The sequence below is a fragment of the Podarcis filfolensis genome (assembly GCF_964270895.1).
Source record: "Podarcis filfolensis genome assembly, chromosome: 1".
NCBI lineage: Eukaryota > Metazoa > Chordata > Lepidosauria > Squamata > Lacertidae > Podarcis > Podarcis filfolensis.
Window position 1 is genome coordinate 65,625,879 of NC_139604.1, and position 18,099 is coordinate 65,643,977.

Consider the following 18,099-nt stretch of genomic DNA (forward strand, 5'->3'; position numbering starts at 1 on the left):
CCATCCAGGCTGCACATGCCTTAATCTTGCTGTGATGATTTATATCTTCTTCTGCATTCACAATAAAAGTTTCCTGCAGTTTTAACACAGGCACTAATAGGTTCATGAAAACATGTAAGACTTCTTGAGTTAAGAATATGCATATATATGCATCAAAACTCTTAGTATGTCAAAACGATGGGCTACCTTTACTTTCGTTAAGAATGTTTATGACATTTAAGCTGTTATTAGAAGTGATTGCAGTCAGAAGAATATATCTGAAAGGCATTTGACTATCTTAATTGAGTATAATTAATTAAGTATATTTAATTTGAATAGTCTTACTAAACCAATAAAGATTAATAGGCAATTAATATAAAGACTTCCTGACACAATTGTATAATTCTAGTAAATTTAGGGCTATAGTTGAAAACACAGAGAAGGCAGAGAGTTATGCAAGGCTATCAGCTATTTTCCACTACTAAACATATGGAGTTCACAAAAAAACACATGATGAGCTTTTGCCCCCTGACTAGTACAGAAGCCTTCCAGCTCATGGGCTATATTTATACTTGAGCTTAAATTTGTTTGTCTGGTATATTATCAAGCTTCCCTATCACTGCTTGATACTGAAGATGACAAAAACTGGCATAATATAGCTGACAGTGCAAAGTATGCTCAATAAATAACTTTTAAAATACCACAGTTTATTCCCAACTGGTGCTGATAGAAACCACCTGCCAGTTTGATAAGTGTCTGTCAATGCCAGGTTCATTTGCTTTATACTAATAAATAGAAAACCTTACAATTACTGTATTGCATATCTTCTTTTATGGCATCAACTGGAGTGATATCCATCACGAAATATGGCAAACAGTAACCCAACTTGGTCAAGTATTTGAAGGCAAGTTGTTCATCCTAAAATACTATCCTAAGGTTATTAACAACATTAATATGCTACTGGAAATTCCAGTACTGATAACACTTCTGCGGCGGTAGAGCCTGCCCTATTTTAGGTTGTTGGTTGCAACAGAAGCAATGGGCACCATCTAAAAGGCAAAAAGCAAAAGACAAAAACATCACAAGAGGAGACTATAGAGCTAGAAATGATTCACTGAGAGCCTGAAACTAGGCAGCAATACTCGCATTCACAGAGAGGATGTAATCAAAAACTGGCCATACTACTGAGCTCAACCATCTTCAAGCCAATAGCCTTCATTTCTTAAATGTTTTCTTCATTCATTCATTCATGCACACACACACACACACACACAGAGAGAGAGAGAGAGAGAGAGAGAGAGAGAGAGAGAGAGAGAGATTTAATCAGTCACTAAAACATTGATATATGACACTTGGCTGGTTGTGAACTAAGTGGTTCTGCGTAGTGCTTGGTAAATGGTGCTTTGTTTTGCAAATCCAGGGTAAGGGATATATCTTTTGTTGCATTTCTTCCATGAAAATAAGTTTCTCTCATTTAACAACCACAGTGTCCAGAAAGTATGGTCTGATAGCCAAATTCTAAGGTTTATTTTTTTAAATAGTGATACAAATAACTAAAATGGCATTATAATCCTGGCAAATAAAGCAGAGCCATCCAGCTCTAATCCACTTTCCATGGAAAACTGCTTGCAAACAACGTTCTCTTTACAACTCCCCAACATTGTGCTGAACCAATAGTTGAGATCTAGACTATAATGACTATTCCACTGATAGATAATTTCAAAACATATGTACAGAATGCAGTTGTAGTAGACTGACACTAATTCCATCCCAGTCTTTGACTTTGCACTCATCCACACCACAGAGAAACCGCCAGACACTGTGCTTTCCAAAAAAGGAGATATATTATTGTAGTGACCATGATCATAATTCTTCTGGGGTAGAGGACTGGAAAGTTAGGAATTTCAGGTGTTGGGATGGGGCAGCAGGGGAGAGGAATAGTCACTGGTGTAAAACTGCCCTACTCAAGGCAGTTTATGATAACCACACTTTAAAGTAAGCGACCGGTAGTGCTTTGTGCTATCCAGTGTTTCCTTTCTTGACAAAGCACTTGCTATGCTGCGACTTTTCATCCTGTGAATTTTCCATTCTGGAAAGCATTTTTGTGGCTTTCAATAATTGCTTCTGTCTCCCCAGAAACAGCAACTTTTTCCTTTGAAAATTTAACTTCCCAAAATTATTAGTGCTAGCTCAAGAGAAAGAAGGAAGACTTCCTTCAGGTCTCTGAAGTAAGGAGAGTGAAGAAACTTCAGGGAGTTCCCTTTGCTTCATTTCTTTTGATTAGCTCCTTATGATAGACAAAGGCACTACTCTGTAGCTCTAACAAGAATACTACCTTTGGAAAACTTAACCCATCAAGCTGAGTTTTAATTAACTTCCTACGCTTGCACCCGCAGCTGGTTCCTTTAAAATATTCAGAACCTCATGAAAACAGTTTTCAGCTTCCACCATCTCGCATGGGTCTTAACAATCATTACTTAATACATATATTTCAATCTGTTAAGCAATGAGTGGGGCTTCCTCAGTTCCGTATATAAAACCCCAATGATACCTGTTTGCCACCAGCATGAGCACAACAAAGCTTCTGAGCATGAATAGGCATGGAGGGTTTAAACCGACAACCCCATAATGTGATAACATGGAAAATTAGGTTTGTGCTTAGGGGATAATCATATGGCATGCAAATGTACAATGAAAGAAGTATCACGAGTCTATGAGAGCGTGGGGATTTAGTACAGTTCAAGGTTATTTTCTATCTTCTCATTGGAATTGTTTTAATTTAGTCCATGAAACCCTTTGTAATTATAGGCCATACATCCTTTCCCTCTTGGTATGTAAATAACATACCTATAACCTATACTTCTTTATTGGCAATTACGACAACTTACCTTTTTAAAACTATTTTTTCTTTCATTTCCTTTTCTGTAACTTGTTTGCTATTAAATATTCCATTTTAAAAATTGGTGGGGAAAAGAAATATTGAAATGTGGCTAATAAACCAGACTGTTTTTATCCTAGGGTGGTCTGAAGGAAATATCATGTACTTGTACAGTTACAGGATTCTATAAGTTAAATGTCTATTTTGCAAAGCCAGATCCAGGCAGAATGGTAGAGACTGGTTTTCATTTTTGCCTTTGTAGATGTTGTTCAGAACAAGGAAGCTGGAAACAAGCAGTTACCCCATAGCAGGAAAAGTCCAATTGATAACTAGATCTGCAAAGCTCATGAATCTCCTTGATCCCATTCTTTTAACTGAGAAAAACTAACAGAAAAGCTGATTACTTTTTCTTGTAAAGCAAACTTTTGGACTTACTTTGGACTTGCTTTTCTGCAGAGGGGAGGGAATGTAAATTATAAGGCCCTATGTGTACCTTTCATTGCTCCCTGGATGGTTGGAAAAAGAACTCCAGCTCTTGACCAGCAATGGAGCTGGCAGGAAGTGAATCTGGTGAGTGAGGTTCAGGTTCTCCAGCATTCAGGAAACCCCTCTGAAAGATTCCACTTCATGCCAGTGGAGCAAGTGGGCCATGACAGCTCATTCTGGACTCGTTTCCTCCTCTGCAGGAAAACTGTTCTTTTATGTTAAATGGTATTTAAATTGTCTAAGTAAATAAATCTGGGGATAGTAAAATATAAAAGCTTATGCTAGTATGAGGTGTTGTTTCTCCATGCTAATATATGGTAAACTAAGCACCCCGGGTGGCGCTGTGGGTGACGCGGGTGGCGCTGTGGGTAAAACCTCAGCGCCTAGGACTTGCCGATCGCATGGTCGGCGGTTCGAATCCCCGCGGTGGGGTGCGCTCGCGTCGTTCGGTCCCAGCTCCTGCCAACCTAGCAGCTCGAAAGCACCCCCGGGTGCAAGTAGATAAATAGGGACCGCTTACCAGCGGGAAGGTAAATGGTGTTCCGTGTGCTGCGCTGGCTCGCCAGATGCAGCTTGTCACGCTGGCCACGTGACCCAGAAGTGTCTGCGGACAGCGCTGGCTCCCGGCCTCTAGAGTGAGATGAGCGCACAACCCTAGAGTCTGTCAAGACTGGCCCGAACGGGCAGGGGTACCTTTACCTTTACTAAGCACCCCTAGTCTTCTACATCAGTGCTTTCCAAACAGTGCATCAGCTGCAGTGTGTAGGTGTGTTGCGTGAATGCTCCCTGTGCTCCTCCCGGGGCTGGAAAGGAATTAGTTTAACCTCCTGTTTGCTAGTAAAACTGAATTACTGTCACAAAATGATGCATGTCTTAAAAGTGTGTCACCAACATGAAAAGTTTGGAAAGCTCTGCTCTACATGCTTAGCTGGGAATAAGCCCCATTGAACTAATGAGGCTTTCTACTTAGGTCGGTATGCACAGGAATGCACTATTAAATGCTGGCTGATTAAGAAGAAAAAGGAAGGTGACTATTTTGACAACCCTCACCTCATGTCTTTGATGTGACTGGGAACTAAACTGGACTCTCTGCCTATTGAGATCAAGCAGGCGCCTTCACTGTGCTCTTTTTGGTGCATTCCTGTTTAGAAAAGCCTTCCCAGATGCTTAGAAAGTTGAGGTCATTTCAGTCTGTTTTAGTACTTTAACTTTTGTATGTTTTAAAGTAAGGTTGGGAATTTTTCTTGATTTTACTATTTTATCTTTTGTAAACCACTTTGAGGGTTTTTTTAAACAAGCAGTGTATAAATTTTATGAAAAAAAATAAGTAAAATAAACTGACAACTCTTTGAGATAACATGTTTAGGGAAGTTTTTAATGTTTGCTGTTTTGTCGTCGTCTTCTTCTTCTTCTTCTTCTTCTTCTTCTTCTTCTTCTTCTTCTTCTTCTTCTTCATAATATTCTGTTGGGAGCTGCCCAGAGTGGCTGGGGAAACCCAGCCAAATGGGCAGGGTATAAATAAATTGTTGTTGTTGTTGTTGTTGTTAACGTGCTGTATAGTGCACTCAAAAATTTACTGACTTGGATCCTAGCGTAAGTTAACCTAGGGAAAGTCATGGCAATAATGTTTCCCCCTTCCCCTCCCCAACAGTCACTTGCATTCCTCAAAAATTCTCCTTGGACAATGGGGAGGTCTTCTGTAAGAATGTGGGGGGGCATGGGGGGGCTGCTGTAGGGAAGAGAGAAGGGGAACTTCACTTCTGTGAACTCCATTAAGTTATCTTAAATTTTAAGCCAATGAAATCATTTTTCTCAGTAGGGAAATAAAAACTTATTGGTGTGATCTAGCTTGAAGATGTTTTTCCCCTAAAGTTTTGCTGATTTAAGTCTGGATTTCTAGACTTTACATTGTTGGTGGTTAATCAAAGTGCTGAATTATCGTGTTGTGGAAAATATTTCTTACAAACAAAGCAGTGCTGGAGTCATATACCAAAGCAATCAGTGTTCTTTGTTTATAGCAATTTTTTTTTTCATTTTTATAGTAGATATGAAACAAAGTACGTCTTTCAGTGTCTGATAAATTAACCTTCACGTAATGTGAGATGATGATTTAAATCAAGAGAATGCTGAAATATTACCTAATTTGCAGAGTTCTCTGTAAATAAACGCTAAATAATACAATACTGTATAGGGAAGAGTTTTAAATTTTTCCCATTTTTTATTCTGCTCAATTCCATCAAACATGGTGCTATAGCTAGCATGAAGACTATTCATTGCAGCATGTTATTCTCCTCATCTTTTTCTACTGCAGTGGCATCATCTCTCGTATAGCCATGAAAAAATGCTAGTCAGAGGAGAAATGGGACATGACACTAACCCTTAATTTCCTGGCCAGCAACACTTGAGCTAGTCCTTGGGAAAGCTCTGGCTACTGTTTGGGTGGGGGTGGGGAAAGGCACTGCTTGCAACTCTTTTGGTGCCTATGGTGGCAGCAGCAACTTTGATGCTGAGTAGCAGAGGCTGTAGCATCTGAGCTGGGGTGGCAGACTGTTCCCTTGTATCCCCCCCCCCCCCTTGAAACATCTGCCCTGCTGAGAACTAATGGCACTTTAAGTGCAGTGGGAACTTTTCTGACAGCTCAAGAGTGGGTATGAGGGGAAGTGACACTAACTCTTGATTTAATGAACTGAGCAAGTTCTGGGTGCTTCCTTAGGAGGGCTCTGGCTGGCATTTTGTTCGGGGACAATAGGAAATGCCACTGTGGGTGTCAGAGTGCCTAGCAGCGGGGCACACTTTTCAGGATGAGACCTCTAAGGGTATCATCTCTTTGGGTCGTGCCATGCAGGGCACTCTCTTCGTTCTGTTACCCTGGGTGAGAGCCAGGGAATAGAGGAGTTTTGGGTGGGGCCTCCCTATGCAAAAGGTGGGTTGGTTTCATATGTCTTCCTGGTTTTCTCATGGCTTTAATGGGAATTTGAGGTGAGAATCCATTGGTTCATCTCACTATTGTGTATACTGACTGGCAGCAGCTCTCCAGGATTTCAGATAGGGTACCCTTCAGCCCTATCTGGAGATGCTGGGGATTGAACCTGCATTTTATAATTTAAGGTCTAAAAATTAAGCCAGATACGCAAGTTCATCAGATTAGACATTCAACTGGATCAATTAAACAGCTGATCAATCCAGTATTGCTCATCAATACATTATTACTATATTACAGTAGCCAGTACTTTGTCAAAGATACCTATAATTTATCCATATATTTAATATATTGTCAGGCTGTGTATATTACCGAAGACAATGACTTGGATCCAGAGTAGTTCTTTCATGAATAAGAGAACTCCTTTCACCTTCCACTTTTCCCAGGCATTCAGGAGAGCTATAAGCAAATAGAAGAAGGGATTAAGTATCTCAAGTACCTTATTTAGGCAGTATAATGGAATTGCCTAAAGTAGCATATTGGATCCCAGCCCTTGTAAATTTTGAGTTTATAGTTTAAAATAATTGAAGCTTGGTTGTGATAGATAAACACTTTATAAATTACTGTTTGCATAGATTTGCAACACATATTTTGTGTGTGCTCCTGGTGATTTAATAACTTCAATACAGTTCCTACTCCTGGGATGGAAGATCTCAAAATTATGAATCTAATTACATATTTTTATGTGCATTTAAAAAAATCAAATGGGAACTTTTTTGATATATATCTGGAAAGCTAATTAACAGACAAAAGAGAAGTGTAGGAATGTGTAGAGAAAAGGTGTTTTGTGTTATGTCTGATTTAACCTGCCCAGACATGGAAATATGCAGCCAGTTGCAAGTCTTCTCTTCCCCGTACTCAGCAATCTATTGAGTCCTGTTAAAAAGGTATTTAGCAGTTAACCTTGAGCCATGCAGGAATAATTAACCAACGGGAAAGGACAGAATTTGAATAGCGCTTGCTGGTGAAAAGAGCAACAGCTGACCTCCAAAGCCAGGTGTATCTTACTGGAATGTACTTCAACCAGATTAAATAGCTGTTCAAAGTATAGGATGCTAATTGAAATATTTTGAGGACCGGTGAAGGAATTTAGGCAGAACTGATTGCCATTTTTGGTGCTTTATTTAAGAGCTATTGTTAGAGACTGTTTAAATATAGCTCTTAAGGAGATGGAACTATCTCCATTGCTGGTATTTGGAGGGATTTTACTGTTGTTGTTTCCAGTAGATACAGAACAGGTTTTGCTAGCTACATAGCGTACTTTGAATATTTAATTTCTTCTTCTATTTGCTTATAGCTTTTCTGGATGCATTTTGTCACCCTCTTAGATATATTCAGATGATCTCTATGAGCCGTGCACTCTCACAATCTTTGTTGTTGCACGAACGGAGAAACAAGCCAGGAAGAACAAGAAGAACTTCTTGTTATGTTCTAACTCAGGGAACTTGCTAATTTGTTCAAGACCAGCAAGGATATAAAGCTGTGGTTTAAAGGTGGCTTACTAAACCTGACTTGTTTAGTAACTACCAACCTTAGTTCTCAGTTACAGTCATACCTCGAGTTGAATGTGCTTCGGGTTGAGCATGTTCGAGTTGCGCTCCGCGGCAACCCAGAAGTAACGGGGCGTGTTACTTCCAGGTTTCGCCGCTTGCGCATGCGCAGACGCTCAAAATGACGTCACACGCATGCACGGAAGCGGTGAAACGCGACATGCGCCGACGCGTCGTTGCATCTTGTGTTCCGTTCGGGATACGAAGGGGGCTCCGGAATGGATCCTGTTCGCATCCCGAGGTAACACTGTATTATATGCTGCACAGCTATGATTAACTGTGGCCTTCTGGTTTGTTCCCATTTGTGCACAGGGGCTGCATACCCGTCACACAGCTCATGCATATGCTGTCTAAAAAACATGCTTCATGCAAATAGGCAGTATGGTCAGAATCCAAAGACCTACTTTAGGAATGCCCCAGAGCTTAAAGATAGCTGGTGTGATGTTCACCATTTTTTTCTTTGAAGAGTAAGCGGCCAGGCCAATTGTTTTCGAAAGTCCCTTCAGTTTTTCTGCCACAGAGAGTTCAAGAAATGCCAAAATACCAGCTCAGGGACTAGGAGATTCCTTCTTCACAAGTATCATTTTAGGGTTATATCTTTGTAGGAAGAATACAATTGTGAATGGCTATGAAAGCATAGGAGAGCCTTATACAGTACTACTGAACACTGACAAAGTTTCCCTGAGATTACATTATAGGTCAATAACACACCAGTCTCATCAGTGGAGATCATTTGTACAATAGCTTTAGCTAGTTTTAAATTTTGTTCAGTAAAAGTCAAAACTATATTGGGGAAATAAATGTTGACAGCAACATTTCTTATTGCTAGAGCTGTTTACTTTCTATGTACTGATTGTACAGCATAACATTGAGTGTGTGGTATAGAATTTATCTCTTGGAATGTCTGTTTATTTTTTTGAGACAAGACTCTGTTTCTCCTGCCTGTACAAAAAAAATGTAACCGGTGTTCAATATGGGAGCAAGCATTTGGTGGTGATGATAGAAACACACTTTTTTTGTTTCTATTAAATATCAGAAGTGTATGTAACAAATGATGTCCTTACTTTGGACTTAAATGGGATAGTAGATCTCTCATTGATTCAATAAGCCTGTGACAAAAGAGATAAAAGGATCTAATGTTCCTGCTGCACTGCAGGAAATATGATCTCTTTGTAAGATCAGCAACTGGGCAGAGCAAATATTTTTGAAAAGTTGTAATTTTCTCAGAGTTGTCCTTGCTTTGGTATTAAATTACATTCTGATTTTCCTTTCAGCCACAACCAGCAGACCACAACATTTAGGCATCCTGTGACTGGCCAGTTTTCCCCAGAAAACGTTGAGTTTATTTTACAAGAGGAGTAAGTAGATTGATCAGTCTTACTACTTTTTTACAAAATAGGATGCGTTGTAAACATTTGAATTTTTGTGTTGCAAGATAAATGCAAACATGTACAACTAAAATACATTATTTATCAACATTATTCCCAACTGCAAACTTACCTTCTGCATTGATACTAAAAAGTTTTTTAGAAATAGTAACTTTAGAGAATCAGAAATTTTTCTGAAGTCAAAGATTATGGTCAGGGTCTTAGGTTTTTGTGGACAACTTTCAAGGAGCCAAAGCAAACCCACAAACCTGCGTGCTCCTCCTTCTTCCCTCCTCTCACACAGCCAGGAAAAGAAATTCTGCCAAGTTTAGTTTCACTTTTAAGAATCCCTGCTTAGCATTGCATTCAAACCTGAGGGTCCTGGTTTAAAACAGTCTAGGTAGTTTACAGCTTCATAAACCATGAAGCAGCCTTACTGTGAAACTATGAAGTTAGTTTAAATCCAGGATGCCTGGTTTAAAATAATATTACCCCAAGATTCTTTAAAAATGAAACTAAACTCTGTGAAAGTCATTCTCCTGGCTGCACAGGAGGAGGAGAGGGGAAAGGAGGAGCTAGTAATCCTGAAGTTTGTCAAGGCTCATTGAGGTTCATTCACATAGATCTAAATAATGGCTGTGGAACATCAAGCCCAAGGGCCAAATCCAGGCTTCTCTGTCTGACCTTTGGGATTCTCCCCAGGCCACATCCTCTTTCTACAGGCCACAACACTCAACTGCCATCTTCCACATTCCCCTAAGTGTTTTTGTATGGAATATGCCTTTGAACACTGACAATGCATCTTGCTTGCCTAGATGGATGATAGCAAGGAGTGTTAGAGTGTGTGTCAAAACTCGTCTGCTGCACAAAGGTAACCTTTATTTGTATTGTGCATCCACTTCTGACTCTGGCCTTTCCCACCACTGGCATGTGGCCCCTTGGAGCTTTGCCATAAATAGAGAGAGATCATATCACTTCAATGCTGCTACAGAAACACATCTAATAACTTTGCTTGGTCCACAATTAATTGCTGAAGTTCTGCAACTTTTCCTACAGTTCTACAGTCACAGTCAATATCTAGTATTTCAGTCCAACAGCTGATTAGCTAGTGACCAATTACTTGATATAGGTCTCTTTTTTAAACCATTTATTCCAGAAACATAAGATATACTTCATATAGTAAATTTTATCCAGTCTTTCACATACTGCTTCTCACTTCACACCGTGTTCTAGTCACTTGAAAGGGCATGGAAGTGTGATAATCCTATCCAGAAGGCTTGCAGTATATCACAGATTGATAAAATAGGGATGGCAGAAGATGTTAAAAATTGATAATGAGACAATGACTGCCAGTGAACTCAGCCAGAACTCCTAGAGATACCTCTTTTCATCTCTCGGATCTCTCACTAGCTGAAAATGTGAAAGGCTCAAGGTTGCTTTTTGGATGAAGGATATCATCCTTATCTGTATCTTTATTTCAGTGGAACTTTTTGATATTCTTGCGATGAAGCTGGTAAAATTTTGGATGGACAAGGTAGCTGTTAGGTGAATTTGTAGCTGGTTGATTGACCAAACCCAGAGAGTACTCGCTTTCTGGTTTCTCGTCATCCTGGAAAGAAGTGGCAATTAGGGTTCTGCTGCAGGGTTCAATCCTAGGCCCTTTGTTCAACATCTTTGTAAATGACTTGGACAAAGAAATTGAGGCGATGCTCATCAAATTTGCAGATGATGAAACTGGGAGTAGCTAATGCCACAGAAGACAGAATTGGGGTGACATTAACAGACTGAAGAACTGAGCCAAGGCTAACAAAAAGAATTTCCATTGAAACAAACATCAGACAGGAATAACCAACTGTACAAATATAATATGGGGGACACCTGACTTGCTAATAGTGTATCTGAAAAGGATCAAACATGAGTCAACAGTGTGCTGCAGCAGTAAAAAAAACAACCCTAATGTTATTCTAGGGTGCATCAACAGAAGTAAAAGTCCTACTCTATTCTGCCTTGGTCACACCCTACCTGGAATACTGTGTCCAGTTCTGGGCACTGCAATTTAAGGACAAGCTGGAAGGGAGGGCAGCCAAGATGATCAAGGGTCTGGAAACCAAGCCCTTATGAGGAATGGTTGAGAGATTTGGGTATATTTAGCCTGGAAAAGCAAAGACTGGTGGTGAAGGTACACACAGAGGTAAAAAATGCTATAAATAAGTCAGAAATTAGATCATTATCACAAAATAAAAAAAGCTCTATGAAGGTTTGTATTCCTTTCAGCTGTACAGTTCTTTGATTTTATGATTTAGCAAGGAACTGCAGAAAAGAAACTTTTGAGTGCAATCTATCAGGAAATTTGCTGCAAAAACTCCAGTGAAATTAATTAATGGAAAGTGTGTAAAAGGTGCAGATATTCGCTGAGAAAGACAAATGTATTATCTGGGTATAGATACATCTGACAGCATAATAATTTTCAAAGTGTTTATTTGCCAAATAGAATTCTTTATGTAAATCACCATATGTATGTTCTCTCTTGGCAGTGAATGAATAAGATAGCAAAATACTAAAAATATCTTTTTCCTCTGATGTAGAGAAAAGAAGACAGGAACTGTTATAGCATATGCTAATATATAGGATAAATTATTCAAAAAGGTCATAAACTTTGTTTGAGACTATTATTAAAGAGCTCTGAATCTGCCACTTTCTGAAACTCAGCCTTCCTACAAAGTCTAAATGGAAGGCATCCATACCAATTGTGGGGTGTGAATTAATTTGCTTTTAGTGTTAGCTTTTGATCATTGTTGTAAGCCACCCTGGGATATTGTGAGAGGAAGGACAAGGTAGAATAAATAAAAATTAAGCGAATTCTTAAATAGTGCACATGCAAGCATCTAATATTGCAAAACCTTTTAATGAAACTGCCTTTTTTTGAAGGGTGGAATCAGCTTAACAGTTGGGTTCTAAAAATATAATTAATCCCAAGTAGATGTTGGAGGCCGACCTGTGCCTGTCTTGAATGAAACCATGAAGCTGATTGTCATGTTCACTAGCTGTTTTCGTCTGATAGGTTGCTCTTTTGTAGGAGAAATAATGAACAATGACCCAAGAATTGCTGTTACCTACCTATTTCGTTTATTCTTTCATTGAATATCAGTGACAGCCACAGAAACATTCAGGACAGCCAATTTGTCAGAGCTCCCCTTTGGCTGTGTTAAAGGTAGATAAGAAGTTGTAAGGTTTCTGTGCAGCAATATGTTGCACAGTATAGCCGCATTCAGCCGTGCTCTTAGACTCAACCTTCTGTTCTTTATATTGCTAATTTGAGTCCTCTTTTTCCATTTACAAATTGCGCAGGTTTTTTAACAAACTGTTCTCTGATGCTTTAAAATTAGTATGGCATGAGCACTTTGGTTTAGATGAATAGGAGTCATTGTTGGTATAAAATAAAACAGAAAACCCCACCACATTCATTCATGCATAACTACATTTTCTTCCATATTCTGACACTTTGTCTAAGCTATAGTATTTTTCCCTTTTAAAAATGGGGATAGATTCTAGCAAGCAAAGAAACTGTTTTAAATTAACACTTGTAAGGAGCATGTTACTTCTGGCACAACTAATGTATCATGTTTTTACTTGCATGTGAGCCTATGTACACCGAAAGACTAAAGTAACTTATTTTAAAATTGGTTTTGACAACTGTCATTAAATGTAAAAGAATGCACTCATCTATTCTCACATGTCTCTATAATTTGTGAAGGTAGTGAAAATTTATTCTCTTAATGTATAAAACCCTAATTAAGGTTTATTAAATAGATGTGTTCAGTTAAAATTGACTTTGTTAACTAGCGTGTTATGACTTGATTCTGCAACAGATAATTAACTTAATGTGGCAACCTTTTTCTGTTGGCAAAATTGAGCATCTTCCTTGTCCTCCAGAGACCTTGTCCTTTTAAACTGCTTTTATTCCTCTGAGTCTAAATAATACTTCATTGTTTTCTGTTTGTTTTTCCTGGCCCCCTTCTATGACATAAACAATCAAATCTCCCATGGCATAATGGCATATAGCTTTGTTCAAAAACTGCTGTGTGGGTTTGATTTTTAATTAATATGCAGAGCTAGCAAAATGTGTTTACTGATACTGACATATCATTCTTTCCTTTTCACCTTAGTCAGTTTGAAACCAACCAAGTCAAATTCAGAGTAGACCCACTTAAATCAAAAGACATGACTAGTGTAAGTCCATTGATTTCAGTGAGTCTACTCTGAGTATGACCCATTTATTTATTATGAAAATAAAGCTGCATGATATAAAATAGATCTTGAAAGTTTGTACTACATTACTGGAATATTAATCAAGCACAACCATTCTTCAGTTAGGATGCAATGAACCTTGTACTGATTCAGTCCCATTCATCCCCCACTTACGTGATGCGTTTTCCTCTTGCACTTCTGGTTTTGTGGCATACCATGGTTTGCTTGTACAACACTGGACTGAAAAATAACATTCAAACTGGTAGTTTCCAATTCTAATGTTATGGTTTGCTCAAACCATTGTTTTCTGGTTTGTATGTTACTGGCACATGTGACACTAAGTCAAGTTGTATGGTTTGTTTAAAACTTCCCCAACTTGGTGCTCTCCAGAAGTTGTTGAACTACAGCTCCCATCAGTCCCAGCCAGCATGGTCAATGGTCATGGATAATGGGAATTGTAGTTCAAAATATCTGAAGGGTGCGGGGAGGGGAGGCTCGTTTAAACCATAATGTGCAAAAGCTGTGTTCTGGATCACAGCTCAAGCACTCCCATTTCGTTCAGGGAACAACAGGTGATAGCCTTTGGCTTCGTGTGCCATCCAAACATGCTGTTTTTTTCCAAAGAAAATATGATTGGGAAGCCAAGGTTTGTCTGAACCTGCTCAAGGGCTACCTAAATGTGAGGCACGAAACACTTCTTGGCAATCAGGAACACCATGTGGGCTCATGCACTTCCACCTGTCTTGTAATCCAACTGTAGTTTTCCAGAACATTCAGATCAGACAAACAATGGTAACTGGATTTGCCTCCAAACCATGTTTTGAAACAATGAAACTCAACAAGAAATGGGTTTGCGAACCATTATTTTGAGGCAATTCTGGTTAGTTTGTCTTTCATATCCTCCAAGTCTCCCTGTTTTCCAGGGTCAGTCCTGGAATTATGAAAGCCATCTTGGCTTCTGATTTGATCCCAAAATGTCGCTATTTCCCCTGCCAGTGCTGCCGCTGCCGAGCTCAAGGAGGGGGAGCTGGCACTTGTCCCGAGCGGCGGCAAGGGAGCATCTCGTTGCCTCTCTGCTGCTGTCAGGTGTAGTGGTTAAGAGCGGTAGTCTCGTAATCTGGGGAACCAGGTTCGCATCTCCGCTCCTCCACATGCAGCTGCTGGGTGACCTTGGGCTAGTCACACTTCTTTGAAGTCTCTCAGCCCCACTCACCTCACAGAGTGTTGTGGGGGAGGAAGGGAAAGGAGAATGTTAGCCGCTTTGAGACTCCTTCGGGTAGTGATAAAGCGGGATATCAAATCCAAACTCCTCTTCTTCTTCCTCCCTTAGGCAGCTTGTAGTGGCTGCTTTCTTTGATTTTTCGAAAAATGCTTTGTGTGTCTGTATTTAATCTTGCCACTTTCTAAAATTTATTTATTGGTGTGTGTTTTTCTTTTTGCAAATCTACCAAAGAATAATAATTTTTTTAAAAGAAAAACACCAATCAATAAATTTACTCTGACCATTGTTAGTTGTGATGTCCAGATTGGACCCACTAAAGACCATACCCTCCAACATGCTTCAGATGAAAATAGGGACATTTTTCACTCCTCCTCAACTGACCCTCCTCAAAACCCCCCCCCCCATTTTGTCCCCACCCATGGAGCATTTCCTACCAGAAGAAGGGTGAGTGCCACCAGCATTACACCAACAGGACACAGCATACACACCCTCCACCGTCCTGAGAAAACCCCTTCATCATTGAACCTGACGCAGGCCATTGTTGCTGCTACTGTCTCCAGTATTTACAATGATCACGACAAAAGTAATTTATTTATTCAGTCAAATATTTTAAACAGTTCCATACCAGATAATTTATACAAACTTTGAATAAGCTTGCTCATTTATGCTGGTTTGGCATACCACCACCACCACCACCACTACAGATACCAGGTTAGATTTTAATGAGAAATGTCAGCATAACATTACTTCCCTAGTAGATTAGTGGTGGTGCATGGCAAAGTTAGTTCAGAAACGTGAGGAGCAAGCTCTTTTGCTCTGAAAAAGAAACACCCACCCACCCACCTCTGACCTTGTAAAGAGGCAGATACCGACTTTCATAGTAGGAAGTGAAATAAGAAATCCTATTTTTCTTTCTGTGCACAGCAAGGAAAACACAATGGGCAGATGTCAAAGTAAGAAGCTGAGTATGCTCATCGTGTTTAGCATATAGATGTGATATTAAAATGTGCCATTTATTAAGTGTAATGAGCTATAACAGTTAGAAAGCTCCTCCCCTACTGTGTGCTGAGTTTTCATCCTTCATAAAAGTTCATAGTATTCCATTTAAAGAATTAGCTGCTTTCATTCCTTGAACATAAAGGTAAACATGATCTTATATTTAACATTCCTTCAGTAAAATAGGGCAGGTTTGTGTTTTGGTTATTTGCATGTTTTTGTATGTCAATTAATTGTACCGTTCAGCTTCCAAAAAAACACACTCCACTATTAGAAATTGGAATAAAATTTTCTTTTAAATTAATTAAAATTCCACCCTTGCCATCATTAAGTTGGCTGGAATTTTCTTCTCATATGTCTATCCTTTCAGTAGAAATTCTTGGTTTTATATTTATTCTATAAAATGAAATATTTCACATGATTTGTCATAACAATGGGGATGCTCTGGGAAGAGGGAAGCTATAAGAATGGTTTCATATCTGCAGGAAAAATCAAGAGTCTTGATATAGTTAATGGAAAAATGAAGAGGCAACATGATCAGTCTTACAAATATGAATGTGGGAAATCACACACTTGTCTGTTATCTCCTGGCATTCAGAGACTTGGTAGCTAAAGGCATTTATTTCACTTGCTGCTTTTCCAGTTTCTAGGCTGCCCCAGTATGAAAGCTTATGTGTATATGTGTGTGTGTGTGTTCCCAGCTTTCTAATGCAAATAAACACCCTTGAGTTTTTGTAGTGGAAATTTATAAGACAGCCACCAGCAGAAAAGTGTGCTTTACTTTTTAAGTTTGACATGTAGATGATCATGTAGTCAAGATGATGTTGTGAGTCAGTAAGTCAGCTTCCCTGTTTTGTACTTGCTGGAGTTCCAAATAATTGCTAATGGCAAGAACATTCAATTTCCATGGCTCATGAATTGAACCTAGCTCAAAATTTCTTGCCCATGATAGCCTTGGTTACTGCTTGCAATGTGAAATCATCTGAGCGACCACTAACTGAAACACCTGAGTGAACTAGGTCTCATGCTGAAATGAATCCTGAATGGTTGATGTTTTATTTAATACTGGCTTTGCATTAACTAGTAGCAACAAAAACTCATGTGGCACTCACTGACCTCATCTCTAAAGTAGGCGCTGCTTACCTGCTCCTGTTCCCTTAATTAGTTTTCTTAACTTATTTAATTATTATTTTTTATAACATTGATGTGTGGTTTTAGCTGTATCTTCCTAACAATAACTACTACTTCTACTACTACTACTACTATTATTATTATTATTATTATTATTATTATTATTTCTATACTGCCCTTCATCCAAAGATCACACAGTGGTTTACAATATTAAAACACAGAAATACATACCATAATAACAAACAAAAACAATACCCACCCCCAGTTTAAAAATCACACAGTTTGTTTAATTAGCCAATGGCCTGGGAGAAGAGGAATGTTTTTGCCCGGCACCTAATAATGTGTAAGGCATCAGGCAAACCTCCCAGGGAAAGCATTCCACAAGCAGGGCACCACTGCAGAAAACACACATTCTCTGGTTGCTGCCCTCTGGACCTCTTGCAGAAGAGGCATATGAAGAAGGGCCCCAGATGATGATTGCAGGCTCTGGGTTGGTTCATATGGGGAGAAGCAGTCCTTAATGTATTGCGGTCTTCAGCCATTTAAAATTTTAGAGGTCAAAATCAGCACTTAGATTTGGACCCAAAAACTAATTGGCAGCCAGTGCAGTTGGATCAGGATTGACATTATATGCTCAAACCATCTATCCCCAGTAAGCAACCTGGCCACTGAATTCTGCACTATCTTCAGAGGCAGCCCACTTATAACGTGTTGCAGTAATCTAACCTAGAGGTTACCAGGGCATAGACAACAAAAGTTAGGCTATCCTTATCCAGATAGGTGTGCAGCTGGGCCACCAGCTGAAACTGATTGAAAACATCATCCCTGATGATTGGCCATTCTGGCTGAGGACTGATGGAAGTTGTAGTCCAACAACATCTGTGGAGAGCCACAGGTTCACCACCCCTGCTCTGCTTACTGACTGTGTTGGTTCTCATTTCAGCCTCTGCACACTCCGGCGCTCTTAACCTTGTGGCCCTTTATCTCCACACATCCTTGGCCGCCTGTGACACAGGATTGGCCACTAGGGGTACCACTATCCCCCAGAGCAGGTGCTTCATCAGGAAGGAGACTACCTCCTCCAGGTTGTTGTCAGAGCTGAGAGTGAGCTTGACCAGGAAGTTGTTGCTAGCCCAAACTGGGTAGGACCCCAGGCTTTTGTAATGCCTGAAGCTGGTGTTGGCCTGATGTGCCCCTCTTGGGTCCTGTTCAGTTGCATGTACAGAAATAACTAGATAAAAATTTCTTGCACTCTGCAGAAA

At 39.6% G+C, this 18,099-nt stretch overlaps 1 protein-coding gene across 36 annotated transcripts in view; it reads left to right on the top strand.

The window, feature by feature from the left end:
- PLEKHA7 (pleckstrin homology domain containing A7) overlaps positions 1-18,099 on the top strand; it is a 159,501-nt gene that overhangs the window by 76,700 nt on the left and 64,702 nt on the right. For 34 of the 36 annotated variants that reach the window (XR_014542206.1, XR_014542207.1, XR_014542208.1 and 31 more), the window contains one exon: positions 9,148-9,231. The exons of the other annotated variants lie outside the window; for them this stretch is intronic. Coding sequence is in view for 31 of the 34 variants with exons in the window: in XM_083589227.1 (XP_083445353.1) it covers positions 9,148-9,231 (84 nt within the window). In the remaining 3 variants the exon portion in view is untranslated. The remainder of the gene's footprint in view (positions 1-9,147; positions 9,232-18,099) is intronic. 36 annotated transcript variants of the gene reach the window in all.